Genomic DNA, 18,312 nt, shown 5'->3' on the forward strand with positions numbered 1-18,312 from the left:
TATACTACCAACTATTTCATGTGCTATGATAAGTTACAGTTATTATTAGGACTGTGCCCAGCTTTCTTATTTGATGCCAGACGACTGGAGTGACCTCATTCTTGCCTGGTCAACTGTGAGAGGTCAGGTAATCCTTGCACATCAGTGAATGAATGACCATTTCCCTGACTCTAACTGTCTCAGAAAGCCAATGCCACTTTAGAAGCGGCTCAGCAACTGGTCTCTGCCCAACTGATTAAAAAAAAAAAAAAAAAAACAACTCCACTGAGACAGAGAAGAGCTCTGGAGGGTGAATAAGCAGCCCCACTGACTACATGGAGGGATAAGTTGTGCAAATGTCTATGCAAAAATACAAGACTTTCTGTGTAGCTATTCCGGCAACTCAGCAGGCTCAGAGCACTGCTTGCGGGGTACTCAGTGGTTCAACTAAATCAGTCACTCCTAGGAAATAATAAGCAAACAATATCAGTGGAATTAAATATGTGAAACAAGTGGACAATGAGTCTAATTCTCTATTTATTAATTTTGCTCATCCACAATTTCAAACATGTATGCAACGCATTCTGGTTACCCTCTGCCCACCATGCTCTCTTACGCCCTCCTACTCCTCCCAACGTTACCTCTTCCCTACCTGTCCCATTCCCAGACTCATGACATTTGGTTTTGCTTATTATCTAGTTTAACAAGGGCCATCTGTGTCATCGCTGGATTGGAACTATCACTTGGAGCCTGATGACCTCTCCAGTAGGTACACAACTGAGGGCAATGGTTTTCCCTCTCCCCGAATCTATCTGTAGCAAACAGTTCATCAGCGAGGGGCAGGGCACCCTGAGTCCCAACCCCCATCGACGCTTGGCGACTGATGGCCCCCATCTCTGTGCAGACAATCAGACCTGTTGAGAGTCCATAATCACCATTGTATATAGCCCCAAAGGAAACATTTGATGGTCCTTATTCCTATCTTCTGACTCTTACATTCTTTTCATTGGTCTTTCTCGATGTTCCTTGTGATCAAAAAAGGATGCTATAAACACTTTGTTAGTGGCTAGGCACGCCATTGGTACTTATTCTCAGCACCCTGTTTTGCCATGGGTCTCTGCATCCACTGTAGTCATGTGTGTCTAATCATTAGTCAGCTGAAACGGCAAGGGCCCCAGAGCCAGAGAAGAGCAAGTGTTCTTAACCACTGAACAGTCTCCCTAGCCCTGTGCACCACGAGACTTTTAAGTTGGACTATTTTTCTAAATTATGACATTAACTTGAGATCTTGGGGACAAGAAAGGAAAGATGAGGTTTTAAGCATGATATGTTTATCAAATAGAAAGGAAATGGGTGGTGCTGGCTTTCCTTGTCAACTTGATACAACCTAGTATCATCTGGCAAGAGGAAACTGCAGCTGAAAAGTTGCACTGATCAGATTTAACTGAGGCCATGAGAAACTGTCCCGATTGATGACTGATGTAGCAAGGCCCATCCAACCACACTGTGGGTATCAGTTTCCTTGTGTAGGTGGTGCTGAGCTGTAAGAAAGCTGTCTAAGAAAGACAGACAGGGCAAGCAATCCTGCAGCACTCCTCTACGGTCTTTGCCTCGGTTCCTGACCTCGGGCTCCTGCCTTGACTTCCTGATCTGACTTTCCTTAACCAAAGACTGCTGCCTGGAAGTGGAAGCTGAACTGAATAATTGGTCTTGGTCACAGTGTTTGAGCAACAGAGAGTAAACCAGAATGTATGTTTATATGACCTTACTGTTTACCACTTTTTTTTTTTAAAGAACAATTCATCCCACACAGAAATTCAGGACTAACGGCACTCATCCTTAAATATGTATGTATTTTTCACTTTCATATCTTCTCATGTCAATTCTCTCCCTGGTTCTCCATTTATCGCCTTTGGCTCAATACAAATGACTTCTCCCTGCCAAGAATTGCCTAGCCAAGCAGAGAACCTATGGATCTTCTTTCTTCCCTCTTCAACAAGTCCAACAATTCAACACACTCCTATTAAGCACCTACTATGGATAAAGAACCAGGCTGGATATAAAAAGAGTCACTGCATTGCTCTTGTTTTAAGGAGCTGACAGTGTTCTGAGGCAGCAAATTCGAAAGCTAGCTAGAATACCTGTGTGCTCAGCCTGGCTGGAATACCCCCCATCTTGTTCTCACACATACATGTAAGCACATACAGACACACCCACTCGAGCAAATTCTGGGTGACTCACATCTTAATTCATATGTAATGCCTTCAGAAAGGCTTTCTTTGAACTTAGACTAGATTAGCTGGAATTACATCTTAAATAACAAGTAAATCATCAAGATATTAAACAATTCTGGAAGGGCAGGGGAGAAACAAACACAAAGGGGCAGAGGAATGGAATTATATGAGTCACAGGGTACTTGTGTTTAGGAAGAGGGTTTTTTTTTTTTTTTTTTTTTTTTTTTTTGGTTTTTCAAGACGGGGTTTTCGTGTAGCTTTGGAGTCTGTCCTGGAACTAGCTCTTGTAGGCCAGGCTGGCCTCAAACTCACAGACATCCACCTGCCTCTGCCTCCCGAGTGCTGGGATTAAAGGCATGTGCCACCACCACCTGGTTTAGGAAGAGTTCTTTAACAGTCTAACCTAAGTATATTTGTGGGCCAGAAGGAGATAGGCCATGGGAGATATGAGTGACCAGAAAATTGTCTGGTTTGGTTTTCTGAATTGTCTCTAGGACTGCGAGGAACCACTGAGGGAGTGACAGCAGGTAACACTGCCATCTCAAAAAGGAGACAGAGAAAGACCAGAGAGAAAGAGGGTTGACTACTGCAAGCTGGGCAGCACCCGTTCATTTAGTGAACACATCCTGCACACCACAGGCTCTGAGGATTAGGCTCTGTGCTGACTTCTGACTTCTGAGTGGCCAGCATTCCAGCCCCTGGGTGTATGGGTGATGTGGTAAGATGGTATAATCACATTCACAACCACATGAAGAAAGTACCAACTTACCAGTTTTCCCGTCACACTCTGACCACCTTCATTCAGCCAGAAGCCAGGGACCATGGCTGAGAAATACGGTCCCCACACACCCGGTACAAAAATCGGATCTTTGCTGATCTGAAACAGAAAGGACAGTATGTGTGAAAACAATGACCCTCCAGGAGAGAGGGAGTCTTTTCCTCCTACCACTGAGTTCCTACAGCAAAGGGAATTCAGCTTCTTCTTCTGTGTTTTTTATAATGGGGTAGTCACTGTCTCCCAAGGAAGGGCATGACTCTATCTGTGAATCCCTTGCTGACCAATTTATCTAGAAGTCAAAGCAGCAAAAGTGACCATTTTGGACAGCCACTGACCAAGTACTTCAATGCTAGCTAGCTTCCTCTCTACAGCAAGAATAATGGTCTCCATTCTCCACCTTCCAGAATCTACACAAGAGAAAGAGGATAGCTTAGATCAGGTCTATAAAGTTAGCTACCCATGGCTCAGAATCCAAAATCTAAGGCTTCCTGATTCCCCTAAATGCTCTAAGCAAAACAAAGCCCCTCGTCTGCCTGGTTTAGTGAAATTAAACGGCTAACTCTGCATCCTTGTCGACATGATTCAGTGAGATTAAACCAGTTAGCTATAAGCAACCATTTAAATGGTTACATTTTGGTTTTTAAGAAGTTAATGCATAGTCAATGAGGAAAATGCCAATGTTTTTGATCCCTTTGCTTTACAAACTGCAGTGACTCAAGACCAGCTTTTCATCACTTAGGTTAGGATGGAATCTTGCTGGTCTGATTACAACATGAGCTATTTTATGACAATAAACTTTTCCCTTTATTTGTTACATTCTGTTTTTGATATGTGGTAAGGGAGAGCGATAGATTCTTAAAGACTTAGCTCGAGAAGACTAACGGGAGTTGGCTAAATGATAGAAGACAGGCTACCACAAACAAAGCCCCATGGGTGAGGTACTCTGAAGTTCAAGATTCTACAGTGCTATTGTAGCAGACTATTGTGGTCCTTTAGGGAAAGGAAGGTAGATAAAGGAAGAGCCAGAATAGGAGAAGCTGGGCCACTTACTCATGTAGCTATAAGGGTACGGGTCACTCCTCTACCCAGCAGAAATGACTTCCTAAGGCAGAGGTATGGCTAGGGCAAATGTTCCTGAGAGGGAGGAAAAGGCAGCTCGGCACTCACTGTCTACTCTACCAGGTCTTAAGGAACAGGATCTATTCATTCATTTATTCAGCATGTATTCATCCAGCTTGGAACCACGCTAAGCTCTTGAGATAGAGAAGAAAACCGAGCAGCTGTAATTTCTGGCCTCATCAGCGTGGAGATGGATAGACCTGTAATCACCCCAATGCCAACCACCCTGGCACCTTTTCCACTGGGCTGCTCATTCTTCACATCAGTAGGCCGTTAGACCTCAACATGTGAAGGAAGCAAGGAACATCCAAGAGAAGAATGGCAAAGAAACTATATAACACTATTAACTTTAAATTCTGTCAAGTAAGGGGGCCATTATGAAAAAGAGAGAGGGGGGCATTTAATACCTAAAATAGGAGCAATAATTTTAGTGTGGAAGGGACAAGTCTCTACAAGAAAAGAGTTCAATTTCCATGGTTATAATCATTTGCACTAGTTCTCCAGATGTTTCCTGCATTCTGTGGAGACCCAGATGTGGGGCAGGTACTGGAGAAAAATGGTAAAAAGGGGCAGAGTCCATGCTCTTACCAATCACGCTCAAGCAGATGGCCAGAGTGGCTGCTCACCGCTCCCCGGGGTAAGGAGAGGACTCAACACCTTCAGAGCTAAAACCTCCAATCATTACAATGCCCCACTGGGATACCTGCTTACCTTACAACAAGAGGTGCTCACACTCTCACACAAGGGTGTGAATGCAGGCTGGGGAGGGAGTGGAGGAAGCAGAAAGGAATCTCAAGAGCACCAAAAGTGAGGAATCTAATCTAGCCTAGGAGGCTACATGTGAATCAAGAGGAGAGCCACAAGGCAGGGGCTCAGGACGGTGTGTCTCTGTGTGTGTATGTGTGTATCTGTGGAAGAGATGGGAAGTACTCCAGCCACGGTGGGCACACACTAGCTCACCCTCAGTTGTGTCACCCCGTCTTTACCCAGTGAAGGTTCTTATTTCATACTAACCTTAGGAATAAAAGCTCTGAAGAGGTCCAGTAGGCAGGGCCTTATTTATATTTATTTACTGAGGTCCAAGGTTTAGACTGGTGAGTGACTAAATCATCTCTTGTTTTGCAACTCTTTTCTTTTATTTTGGGAGGAGGGTTTTCGAGACAGGATTTCCTCTGTGTAGTTCTGAAGTCTGTCCTGGAACTTGCTCTTTAGACCAGGCTGGTCACAAACTCACAGATATCTGTCTGCCTCTGCCTTCCAAGTGCTGGGATTAAAGGCGTGTACCACCACCACCCAACTTTTTGAGAACTCAACTACATCTGATACACTAGAGCAGAGAAGTTTATATATAGATACAAAACCTCACACATAGACATGGACAAGCAGACTTGTCCATAGTCAAACAGCTGGTAAATGCCTGAGGTGGAGACCTCAAATCCTTGGATATACTTTTTATTTTCCCACAGATGGCTTAGGAAGGATATGCATGGCCTTATTGAGGACTTCTATTGCTGGGATAAAATAACTCGTCAAATCAACTTGGAGAGGGGAGGGTTTATTTCAGCTCACGTGTTCCCATCAAAGTATATTATAAAGGGAAGTCAGGAGAAGAACCTGGAGGCAGGTACTGGAGCAGAGGCCATTGAGAATCACTGCTTATGGTCTTGCTCACTCATGGCTTGCGCGTACTGCTTTCTTAAGTCATGCAGGACCACTGCCTAAGGATGGCAGCGCCCATGGTGAGCTTGGTCCTCCCAAATCAACCAGCAACCCAGGAAACGCCCTACAGATTAGCCTACAGGCCAATCCTATGGAGTCATTCCATTTCCTTGATTGGTTTCCCAGATGACCCTAACTTGTGTCAAGCGGACATAAAAACTAGCCAGCGCAGGCATCATTCCCTGCCTCCCACCATAGCCCCATCATTTAAAGATGCTATTATGCTCTTGTAGCAGGACTTCACTGAGAGACCATGGCTCTGCTACTCACAAAGGTCCAAGGGAGGCTTCATTTGGTTGAGTCTTGGGAGATGGTGTAGGCTAACTCTGTTTGTGATCCCTCCTTGGGCATAACACATGCTTCTCATCAGACATTTTCAGTGAAGGAAGAAAACAAAGTGTACTTCCCATCCTTTCCAACCCTGAGTTCTCAGGGGAAAGAGCTAGTTTGTTTTGAGGGAGAAGGAGAATGCGCATTTGTGTATTTATGTGTCCTTTAATCCTTCACAGTAAACATAAATATTTGAAAATATTTTTGCCAAAGCTCCTTCCATGCTGATTGCTGTCTTGGCTTAAGGGTTGCTCTGTGAGGGGGGAGATCATTGCACATACTAATGACAGGTGTCCACAGAGGATGTTAACTTCCCAGGCTTAATGGTGCCACTGGCAGCAACACAGAAACTCAGACTGGACACTTGGTAAAGGCCTTGCCCTGGTAGAAATGACTCAGTTCTTATAACTTTGAGGAAGAGGCAGCTATTACCTCTATGGTGTCCATGTGTGAACTAGGGCAGAGAGTGTTAACTAACATGTGTCCAACACTACAAAAGAGTCACCTCAAACCCTCTAAAGCAGTGGTCCTCAACCTCCCTAATGCTGCATCCCTTTAACATGGTTCCTCAAGGTGTGATGAATCCTAACCATTAAATAATTTTCACTGATACTTCGTAACTGTAATTTTGCTACTGTTATGAAACGCGATGTAAACATTTTTGGAGATAGAGGTTTGCCAAAGGGAGTGTGACTCACAGGTTGAGAACTGCTGCTCAAGAGGTTTTATTCTTGATTCTGATAAATTACTATCTTGTTCCACCAATACCATCTTTTCTTTTGACCCTTCCTATACATTTGAAGTGTAGAAAGTAAGGGCTATCCAAGCCCACGGAATCACTCAAAGTATACAATACCCCCCTCGTCTTGAAGACAAATAAGTTAGGATATGGTATATAGAAGTATGTGTGTGAAATACACCAATACACATATATGTATACATATATGTATATATCACACATGCATACACACACACAGACACAGACACACACACACAGACACACACACACACACCTGTTTAGATCAAGCTGGCCTGAAACTTAAGGTAGCCCACTCTTGTGGCCTCTGAGTGGACTACTTTAAATGTCTGGAGCCTCCTGTTTTAGCCTCCCAAATACTGGAATTGCAGCAAGAACTACATGCTTGGCTTGAGTTATATAATCTTTATTTCCAAAACATTGCTCAGAAATTTTCCCTGACAGAGTTGTAAATAGAAGAGAGAGCATAGGTCAGAACAGACTCGTCTCAGTTGTGTTTCTCATTGTGACATATTCTAGACAAATGATCCTCCTCAAATTAGACTCTCCCACCCTTAATCCCTGATTTCAAATGGAAGAACTAGTAGTAATCTCTGCAAGAATGGAGGACACTTACTTGTACACAGACACAGCTTATTGTGGAACAAAAGGAGGCGAGCTGAAAACCCACCATCAAAGTGTTCTTCTTTTAGTCAGTAGTATTAATAATGATACTAAAAATGAGATTAAATCCAAACAGTGTCTTTTCGAAGGTTGGACCTGAAAGGCTGGTTATTAAGGCACATGTACAAAAAAAAAAAAAGATTCAAAATGAACTCGGAGAGCTAGAGCACTATAGTAAGAGTCAATAAGCTATTAGTTAATATTTATTTAACGATACAGTTAGTTTTGGAGGTTATTTTATTATTTTATTTATTTATTCATTGTAGAAGGCTGGCAATATTCTCTTGCACAACCTAAGTGCAGGCACAAGGGCATTAATTTGGGTATCAGTGTTAGCACTGAACTGAGACAGTTGGTAGATGCTTTAATCATGTGTGGTCTATATTAAATTACAAAATGACAACATTGCATACTATGTTGTCACACAAAATTTATGACAGTCTGAGTGAGGCATAATTCTATTACAACACCTAAGGTCATAAATGAAATCTAAGCAAAGCAGGTCAAATGGCTGGAAGAAAAGTTGCTTCAGTGCTTGTCAGAATCACCCCACCTAGTTCACCTTTTCAACACCATTCTCCTCCCTATAAGATGGCTGGGGCAGCGGTTCCCTGTATCCACACCATTCTCCTCCCTATAAAATGTCTGGAGCAGTAGTTACTTGTGTCCACATCATTCTCCTCCCTATAAGATGTCTGGAGCAGCAGCTCCCTGTCTCAGCACCATTCTCCACCCTATAAGATGGCTGGAACAGAGAGACTTTTCTCTTTGAGGCTTTCTAAGATTCCACGGAGTTGAGTCATTCCATCCTGGCTGGTCAACAGGAACACTCCAATGAGATATTTCAATAGACTGTGCCCTCACATGGCCCAGAGTTCACGGGACTGAGTCAGTTTGTCTCTTGGGGCTTCTCCAAGTACCTACTTATTGTATCACTCAACTAATCTTCTGTCAAGATTATTGGAAAGCCTTTTTTTTTAAAAAAAAAACTGTTAACTTTATAGACTTTGTTTAATGGCTACTATCTATACTATCTCAGACATTAGCTAGATAAGACCTCACAAAATATTTGTTAGATGCATACTGAGTTCAGACTTCTGTTTAAAACATGAAAGGATTGGGAGATCTGAGCTTCCCATTTATGCTGTGTCCAACTCCCTGTATTCCAGACTCTTACAATCTAGTGAGAGCTATGGGCTTAGGACAAGCTGGGGTTAGGAACACTTGGGAGTGTACACGCTTATCCAGAGTTTGAGTTTCCCTGTGTGTATGTCAAGTCAAACACACCAAACATAATTCCAAACCAAGATGCACAAGGTGCATGAGCAGACTCCTATCAAGATCAGAAATGACAGATTCTGGGTCCAGAAGCCACATTCCAAGTGCTCCTGCCTCTATGTATGCCGGCTCAAGCTAGCTGTCAGCAAGGACACCACTGACCCAGCTTCATCTAAGGCCATGCACCTATTGGCTAGTGAATGGTAAAGTCCAGATATGTGCTCACAACTCTTTGCCGGAGAGGTGACTGGCTGGCAGCAAGGAGCTACCACAGCTCCCTCTGTTCCTTCCCCTCCCATCACCCTGAGGCTGATCTGACCTAAACCTCTGGCCGGACAAGGAGGCAGGCTCCAGGCACCAGCAGTTCTGGGAGAGAATATGGGGCTTTGTGTGGACTGTCTGCTACCAGGTTGCAATGTCTGGAGCGTAGTAGCCGGCCTATGTGGGACTGAGTATTTCCATAGTCATCTCTTCTTCCAAGTGGACTGTCTATCATCTTGCCAGAGAAAAAACATTTATACATCTATTTCTGCCAACTCCCTCAGGACTACTTAGCGTGCGCACACACACACACACACACACACACACACACACACACACAGAGAGGAGAGAGAGAGAGAGAGAGAGAGAGAGAGAGAGAGAGAGAGAGAGAGAGAGAGAATAGCCAGGAGAAATGTTTATGAATGGAGGCTCTTAGTGTTTACCTCTCAGTTTGCCCTGCTCGGGCTGGACTATAATGAGCTACTAGTGTGCCTGTCTCTCCCAGGAACCAGTGAAGATAAAAGTATTTGCTATCTTCAAGGCAGTGAGAATGACAGAGTATCGGGAACGAGGACTTTGGTGCTAAATAAAACTAGACAATTCTGCTTAGGCTCTTGATTGGCCATGTGATTCTGTGTCTTCCTGGGGCTTAGGAAAAGTGGGGATAATCATCGACCAGAACCATGTCCAAGACCCATATGGTCCAGTGTGCACAAAGATGCTGGGATACACTGGACTCTTGAACAGATTGCTAAGCAGCAGGGGGTTTCATTCAATTCCTTCTTGAGATAGTGGAAAGCCTGGCACTCTGACATAACTTCAGGCCATCCTCCGCCTTCCTGCTCCTCGTGATCTTCTACCATGGTCATTGTATTCCCTGCCTCTTCTGGGGCTCCTCCACTCTAGTGTGTGCAGTGACAGTTTGCGTGCTGTAAGTTGTCACATGTTCACCTCAAACTCAGACCCCCCTGCTCCTGAGTTCCGCACTAATTATGTGACTTGCATGTCTAATTGTTATGTCCGAGAGAAAATCTACTGCCCTTTCTATTAGGGCTATTCTTGTTTGGTCTCTGTCTTAAGATTCCAGTCTTAACTTTTTCTCTTTTCATCTGCCTACAATCAGTTCATTCCATTCTTCTGCACACTCTCTTCTCAAGCACAGTCCCTTCCCAGCAGCAGTTGCCTGAGGACTAACCCATCATTGTCTTGCTTGTACTATTTCAACAACGAGTAACCTGATTCCCCACTTCAGTTACTTTCCTCCTCCCCTCTGTCCACTCCACCCCTACTGAACCTAAATTCCCTATGTCCAGCAAATGAACTTTCTATAACAAAAGACCAACTGGACTATTACTTAATATTGATCCATATTGGATGACGGACTTTCTGATCTGGCTTTTCCTTATTTGTCTGACTTAATCACAATATTATTGTTTTCTGATTCTCATCCCTATTGTTTTTAAGTTTATCGTGGACTAATCCCTGGATTTATTGAACAACTTATAATTTCCTCAAGTGAACCATTGTCTTTCTCATCTCTCACTCTTCATAATTTCCTGTCAGACTAAAAGGCTATCCATCCTTCTGAGACTCAGCTCATAGGTACTGGTGATGACTCAGAGGTTTAGAACAATTCCTCCTCTTATAGGGGACCCAAGTTCAGTTCCTAGCACACAGGTGAAGTGGCTCAATAGCTAGGAGAACCAGACAGTGCTACGTTCCACCTGTCCCTGCACTCAAATGCTCACTCCCCCACACAGCTACATAGCTATAAATAGATAAACTCAGTTTGATAGTATCACCTAAGTACTACCTATTTTTTTTCTTTTCTTTTCTTTCATTTCTTTTTTCTTTTTTTTTTTTTTTTGTTTGTTTGGGTTTTTTGAGACAGGGATTTTCTGTGTAGCAGCCCTGGCTGTCCTGGAACTCACTTTGTAGATCATGCTGGCCTCGAACTCACAGAGATCCATCTGCCTCTGCCTCCTGAGTGCTGAGATTAAAGGCATGCACCACCACCCATCCTGGCCTACCATTTTTATACCCCAACTTCCTCCCTAATACCTCCCTAATAATTCTTGCCTGCATCTTCCCTTAACTCTGCATTTCTCACATTTTAGCTTGTTATACCATGTTATGCATATATTTCTATAAATATGTATTAAACCACGTTGCAAACTAAACGAAGACACAAATGCAGAACATAGCTATTATTCCAATAACACTGGCAATGCCACTCAAATTAAGAGCAATGATAGATGATAAAATGTGTTCAATGGTTGATCAAGAGTACAGCTCAGTGGTACAATAATTGTTTAGCACACAAAACTCTCTGAATGTACTCCCAGAACCGGGGTAGCATGAGGCAAACAAGTCCAATAGCCTTTAAGTGAAACCTGATTCATAAAGCTTACGTTTGCCAAATATTTTGTGTGAAGGCTGTTAAAAGGTAATAATCGTCCAATGAAGTGTGTGTCCTAGAAACCTAATCTCTTTATTTTACTCAGAACAAAATAAGTATATATGATGGCTGTCCACAGTTATCTCCTTGGCCCAGCAGTTTGAGCAATGCAGGAACGTAATGACAAGGTCTGGTATCCAATCAAACAGTCCTGAATTTGGGAAGGTGGGGAGAGCCCAGTTTTACCCATGGTAACACTGAGTTATGTGAGTCGGTTGTAAAGTTGGACTCATTAAGCGCTGGAGTCCTCATTTTCTACCCTTTCAAGACCCACATGTGATCACAGCAGAAATGCAATCCATATGTTTCTCATTCACTTGTACTTCACCCACCCAGAGCTACGTTACAAAACACTGAATAGCCAACTTTGAAGCCATCCAAATGTTTACCCAAGTCTCGTCTGGCTGCAAACAAGTAGCTGCAGTTGACCCCCTGGATACAAATGCCTATCTGGCTCCCATGAGTTCAAACTGTTTTTCAGCTCTGAATTCTCTGATCTGTGACTCTAAAGAAACACAATCTCTCCCATAACCTAAACAAATTGTGTGAGTAGGCAGCAATGGGTCCCTCTTGGGGATCCAGAAAGGGAGGACAGCCATAAAGGACAGGGCAGGAGAGAGGAGAGAACTAATGAAGAAGTGGGCTCCTCTGTCTTCCCCAGATGGAGCCTTAGCTCTGCTGCTCCAATGTCCAGCGGCCAGGTAGACCGTCTCCTCTTTCTGTGAAATCCCCCAAGAGTGAGCGGAGTATTAATAGTACTAATTGCCAAGTGGCTCACAAACAGAGACAGACTGATACTCCCTTTATTGGAAGTTAACCATTAAGAAAACCACTCTCTCCTGCAGACTGTAGGTTAGGACGGAAGAATGCCTGGGGCAGCCTCCCAGCTGGGACTGATCAGAGGATGGCAACAGAGGGAGATTACATGCCTACTCCCTGGCCACATACGTAGTCCCTTATTACAGTGTGTTTCTGACATACTCCCCCTTACTTGTGATTGGCAAACTGTGATCACTTCCCAACTCTTCCCGAGTTTCCCTTGTACTTAGGTTTTTCTATGATTCCAGGGTCTGACTTTAGACACCATCTCCTGTGTCTAATCATTCACTTACGTTGTTCTAATATTCAATGTTCTGTTTTAACTTACCATGTGACTTTCATTCTTAGGATCTTCACTAGAACTACAGGACTGTTCTTATGAAGATGCTAAGAGGAAGGGTAGCGCTACTTAGTATAGAGTTGGCTCTAGGGCCTGGCTCATTTGGTGACCTACTGAACTGTACGCTATGTGCATCACCTACATGTGGATCAAGGTGCACTTCCTATTTAGGACCTGGAATTCCTGTGAGAGTTTCACTTAAAAACTAAGGCCTGCCACTACCTAGAGGAGAATTCCCAAGTGAAGCACAGTAGTTGCACTAGCTGGAGGGAGGAGAGCGAGCAGGGCGTTCTGATCTCACCTCTGTGGTCCATCACAGGGGCAAGCAGAGCATATATCGTACAGGCAAAGAGAACCTTGGCCAGTATACAGCATGGTAGCTCACTATGTAGCTTTGGCTAGCCTAGAACTCACTCTGTCCATCAGACTGGGCTCAAGCTCACAGAAATCCACCCATCTGTGCCTCTCAAGATATGGGATTAAATTCCTTGACTCTTTAAAGAAAATTCAGTGATGGCCCCCAACTGTTACAAGGGAGTTCCCTTGATGAGGAATGAGGACCACACTTAGCTGTGGGTAGAAAGACAAATAATTAGAATGTAGTTAGGGATTATGCTACTTTGGTAAAGTGGTGGCTGTAGGTTTTCCTCTAAGATCCATGGCTTCACTAGCCCTGGGTAGTTGGCTAGGTTACCAGTACCAGGCATCATATACATACAAACGTACATGCATACACACATACACACACAATTAAGGAAAAGAGAAGTCACGAAATTGAAAAAGGACAAGGGAGGGTATAAGGGAGGGTTTGGAAGGAGAAAGGGGAAGGGGAAAATGATGGAATTATACTATAATCTCCCCAAAATAAATGACATTTTTTAAAATGTCACCATCTCTGTGCAGTGGCATCAGCTATTATCATTGGATGTACTTCCCGAAAGAACCCACTCTGTGTCCCAGATTTGGTTAGAGGTGTTCAAGGCATCCCTACAAGTCGAGGTATGAAGAACTCTTCTCTTTGTAACTCTTCCCCCACTTTTGGCCTAACATAAGAGGGTGAAGTCAAAATAGCTAGGCGAGGATGTAGCTATCTAGATGTGGTATCTCCCCTTTGTGATTACAAAAGTGTTATAAAGAAAAGTGTTTGCCACACACAGCTAAGATGCCGGAGTGAGGCTCACTGTGTACATCTTTAAAAGAGACTGATGAGCGCGTCTACAAGGATAATGGTTAGATAGCAAGGAGTCAAGACGAATAGGAGATTGAGAGAACATGAAAGCCCCATTCCTTGAGTACCTATGGACAGTACAGAGGTGACACAGTGTGGGGCTGGCAGAAGTGATCCCAACCCTCCTTCCTGCCAGCATTAGAGCAGGCCCTGAATCTGCCATGGGTCAGTTCTGAGGGACCGGACATCTCCAGAAAGAACATGTACCAAATCCATATGGGTCCACTCTCACATATTTGCCCCTAGCTGTAAGACCTAGGTAAACCTGAGTCTTCATAATCAATTTTGATAGGAAAAGAACTTTTGGAGAGTCAACTCCCAAGTACTAACTTAAGGTGTGTTACAACTAAGACCAAACCAGGATTTAACCAAATCTGACTCAAAGTCAGTCTCTTGTGAAATACTTAATTAGAAAAAAAGAAAGAGGGAGAGAGAGAGAGGAAAGAAAGGAAAAAAGAAAGAAGTAAGGAAGGAAAGAAAAGAAGGAAGGAAGGAAGGAAGGAAGGAAGGAAGGAAGGAAGGAAGGAACGAAGGAACAGAGGTGGGGAGGGGAGGGGAGGGGAGGGGAGGGGAGGGGAGGGCAGGGGAGGGGAGGGGAGGGGAGGGGAGGGGAGGGGAGGGGAGGGGAGGGGAGGGAAGGGAAGGGAAGGGAAGGGAAGGGAAGGGAAGGGAAGGGAAGGGAAGGGAAGGGAAGGGAAGGGAAGGGAAGGGAAGGGAAGGGGACAGAGTGGCAAAAAACAAGAGTTGAAGACAGGGGAGACTGACAGCATCTTCCTCCAGCTCAGCTTTTCCTCCAGTTCAGCTCTTGGGGCATGCATAGATATGTACCCTGTCAGTTCAATAACGTTGTGGGATATCCTGCATCAGGAAGGGAGGCGGAATCCCACAATCCCTGTTATCTCCTCCCTCTTCTCTAAGTTAAAAGCCGTGCTCTGAGGTGAAGGGAAAAACTGTACAGTTGTTCTACATTTAAACACGTTCTTACGAAAGAGAGATGGTTTGTAACACTGAGGCTGGGAGGGGGGGACTCAAAGCAGAGAGGGCACGAAGGGAAAGCTGATCTGTGGGCGGGCGGGCGCTTAACCTCTGCCTGTACACTAGAAAAGACCCTACTAATACGTAAGGTATGCAAACACTGTAGAACAATCAGAAACAAATGAGACGAGGGCTGCGGAGTAACAGGATTCAGCTGTGGGCAGTGACTAGGAGGCAGCTTTTGTTATGAATAGATCATCTGGATGGGAAGCAGGCCTGAGTGCAGCCCTTGCAGTAGGTCTTTCGGGCTATGAGAAAGTACTGGGGCCCATCTGAACTTCCTTAGGAGAAAGAGAGGGAACGAAAACAACTGTCAGGAAAATGTATGGCACGACACGGCCTGGTCCTCTGAGGGTGGCTTAAATGGAAGCTGTACGCTATTCATTTGTATGTAGTTTGCAAACCAGCGACAATAATTGCCCTTATTTTTAAGATAAAAAAAATATAAAAAACGCACACGGTAGGGGTGGAGGGAGGGAGGGGAGCTAAGATTTGCCAAGTAGTTACTACATGACAACGCGTCTTTATTGGTAATTTCCATGGTGATCCTGGCATTTCCTAGTTTACTAACAAAAAACCCTGGATTTTGGAGCTCAAACCCTTCCCATGGCCACACAGATGTCACTGTGGCAGGACGGGGACTGAGTTTGGACCCATCTGACTTTATAGCTTCCTGTTTAAGTGGCCACCTCTGAGCAATTTAGGAACCATGGAGTCAAGGAACATTTGAGGCTTCAAGGAACCAGCCATTCTCCTTCCAAGACTTTGATCATTTCCAGGGAAGGAGGTTTTCAGGGAAGGGCTATGGACCCCCTCAAGGCTGGGGGCCCTGAGAGAAAAAGTCTCTATGACTGAGCAAAGCTCACTTCAGGAGTCGGTAGACTTTCCCTCTCTCTGCCCTTTCTAGGCGGCACGGAAAGGGAACCGGTCTGACGTCAGCGTTGGCAATTACAGAGAACCCACAACGTCTTCTGCATGTGATACGTGCATCTTGCCATTGAGCTGGCGATGTGAGAACCTGGCTCTCACCTTAAGAACGGACTCCAGGAGCAGGAGCTATTTTCGACTTTACTGCTTGACTCATGGGATGGTAAAGTGATCAAGCATGGAGCCTTGTCAGGACAGGGCAGTCTTCCGTGTGAAAACCTCAGGATGGAGAGCTGGATACCGAGATGGGAAATACTGAATCTGTGCCGTCAGTCACAGCACAGAGGAGGTCTATCTCGGTCTACCATTAGGAATGACAGCTCCATGTGGCAAAGGGATTAGCCTGGTCACTAATCCTCTTGAAAAGACAGACAGGAATACTTTCCTGCCAGGCTGTTGATACACTAAAGGCAGGTTAGCATAGAAGGTCCCTATGTGCTGTCTTTCAATCTCTTCTTCAGGCTTCAGATAGTCTTGCCTTGCCATGTGCTGATTAGCTGACTTTCTGTATTCTTAATTATGTGACTAGGAAGTATTTAATCCACATTTCTGTCTGAGTTCAAAGTACAGATTGGTCTAGGTAATACTAGTAAGATGCAAACAGCAAGTAGGGAGGGCACAGCTGAAGACGGAAGGCTTGGGTAGAAGAAATCTGGGGCTCATTCTCATACTGGACCACAAAGACTGCTCAGTTTTCAATCTGTGTCTCTAATGGGTTGATGTAAGAAGATAACTGATGTTTACACTCAAGGCATTTGTATTAATTGATGCTCTTGACTCACCCCAGGAGACTTTACATAACAGCTGCCTCCTAGGATTTCAGGGCCATTAACTGAGATCTTACAATGCAAAGCAACTGTTTTGGTTTCTGAAAGAACAGTTGCCTGATAAGAGGCAGGAAAGTACCAGAGGAACCTGGAGCGGGTTGAAAAATCAAATCTGCCCAGAACAGAGGCACAGGTTTTCAGCAAGCATTTCATTTAGTACCTGGATGCTTTTCAGATCTTGAGGAGACAGATGAAAAACATCCTGGCCTTGTCCAACTTCTCAATGGAGTTGGAATGTCTGACAGTCAACCCCAAATGGCAAGACATTCTGTTAAGTACCTCAACAGCGATCTAAGTTCTTAGGATCAAGCAGAATAAGATGTCATTCTAGCTTCAGTATAAGCAGCAGAAAAAAAATTCACATAAGTCACAAGATTCTCAGTATCGCAGGTCATCAAGTATGGAGCAGGAGAGAGATGTGTACACTGTCCTTCCTGAGAGCACAGGGCAGGCACAGGGCAACTCTAAAGGCTCTTGAACAGTACTGGGACAAGTGCGAGTTTTATTTTTGTTTTTGAATGGAGAAATAATCCCATTCTCGTCTTTGCCACTTTATAGTTAGCTGTCTACAACAAGCCTATGGCTGATGGTTCATCTGGCCATCATGGCCATTGGTTCTGCCGCCTGAGGGTTTTGGGAGTCACAGGCCGTGTGAAAGCTGCTCACAGTGCCTCCTCCTTGGCTCCACAGGCTGTGTGAGTGCTCCCAGGGCTCCTCCATAGCCCCACAGGCTGTGTGAGTGCTCCCAGGGCTCCTCCATAGCCCCACAGGCTGTGTGAATGCTCCCAGGGCTCCTCCATAGCCCCACAGGCTGTGTGAGTGCTCCCAGGGCTCCTCCATAGCCCCACAGGCTGTGTGAGTGCTCCCAGGGCTCCTCCATAGCCCCACAGGCTGTGTGAGTGCTCACAGAACTCCCCCATGACCCTGAGGAGCTTCTGAGAGGTGCAGAGTATGTCAGCATGGGTTCTTTCTTCCCTTGGTGAGTTGAAGGGAAGGAACTTGGTCTGAAATAAGTTTCTCCAGAAATTCCTTCACTGCCTTACTTCATTCTGTCCATCACTTTCCGTAAATCCACCTATTAAATAAGATATTATTATTATTATTATTATTATTATTGTGTGTGTGTGTGTGTGTGTGTGTGTGTGTGTGTGCAGGTGCCTGTGGAGGCCATAAGACTGTGTTGACCCTCTGAAGCAGGAATTACAGGCAGTTTCAAGCTGTCAGACATGGGTGTTGGGTACTGTAGTTGGGTTCTCTGGAAAGCAGCAAGCGCTCTTAACTTAAACCACCTGTCCAGCTTCTTCTCATCACCCTTTGCTTCTTCATCCATTCAATGTACCAAACCTTCTGGTTTGACCTTGGTTTTTAAATTATCCAACCAATTTAAGCACAAAACCAACCTTTAAATGGCCAGTCTAGGAACCATAGCTAATGCTTCAAACCTGCCAGTGCCCAGATTCTGCTTTCATCTCAGTAAACCTTTCATCTTTCACCCTCTTAGTGGCATATCTTGTCTTGGGGACTTAATTTGAATTTAAACTTTCCTTGATACCCTTGTCA

At 44.5% G+C, this 18,312-nt stretch overlaps 1 protein-coding gene across 5 annotated transcripts in view; it reads right to left on the reverse strand.

Moving 5' to 3' along the window:
- Nucleotides 1–18,312, reverse strand: part of Fggy (FGGY carbohydrate kinase domain containing) — a 384,056-nt gene that overhangs the window by 130,476 nt on the left and 235,268 nt on the right. For all 5 annotated transcript variants that reach the window (XM_048453091.3, XM_087904859.1, XM_087904858.1 and 2 more), the window contains exon 9: nucleotides 2,983–3,090. In XM_048453091.3, coding sequence (XP_048309048.2) covers nucleotides 2,983–3,090 — 108 coding nt within the window. The remainder of the gene's footprint in view (nucleotides 1–2,982; nucleotides 3,091–18,312) is intronic.

Source organism: Myodes glareolus, chromosome 3, assembly GCF_982192425.1.
Source record: "Myodes glareolus chromosome 3, mMyoGla1.1, whole genome shotgun sequence".
NCBI classification, from domain to species: Eukaryota; Metazoa; Chordata; class Mammalia; order Rodentia; family Cricetidae; genus Myodes; species Myodes glareolus.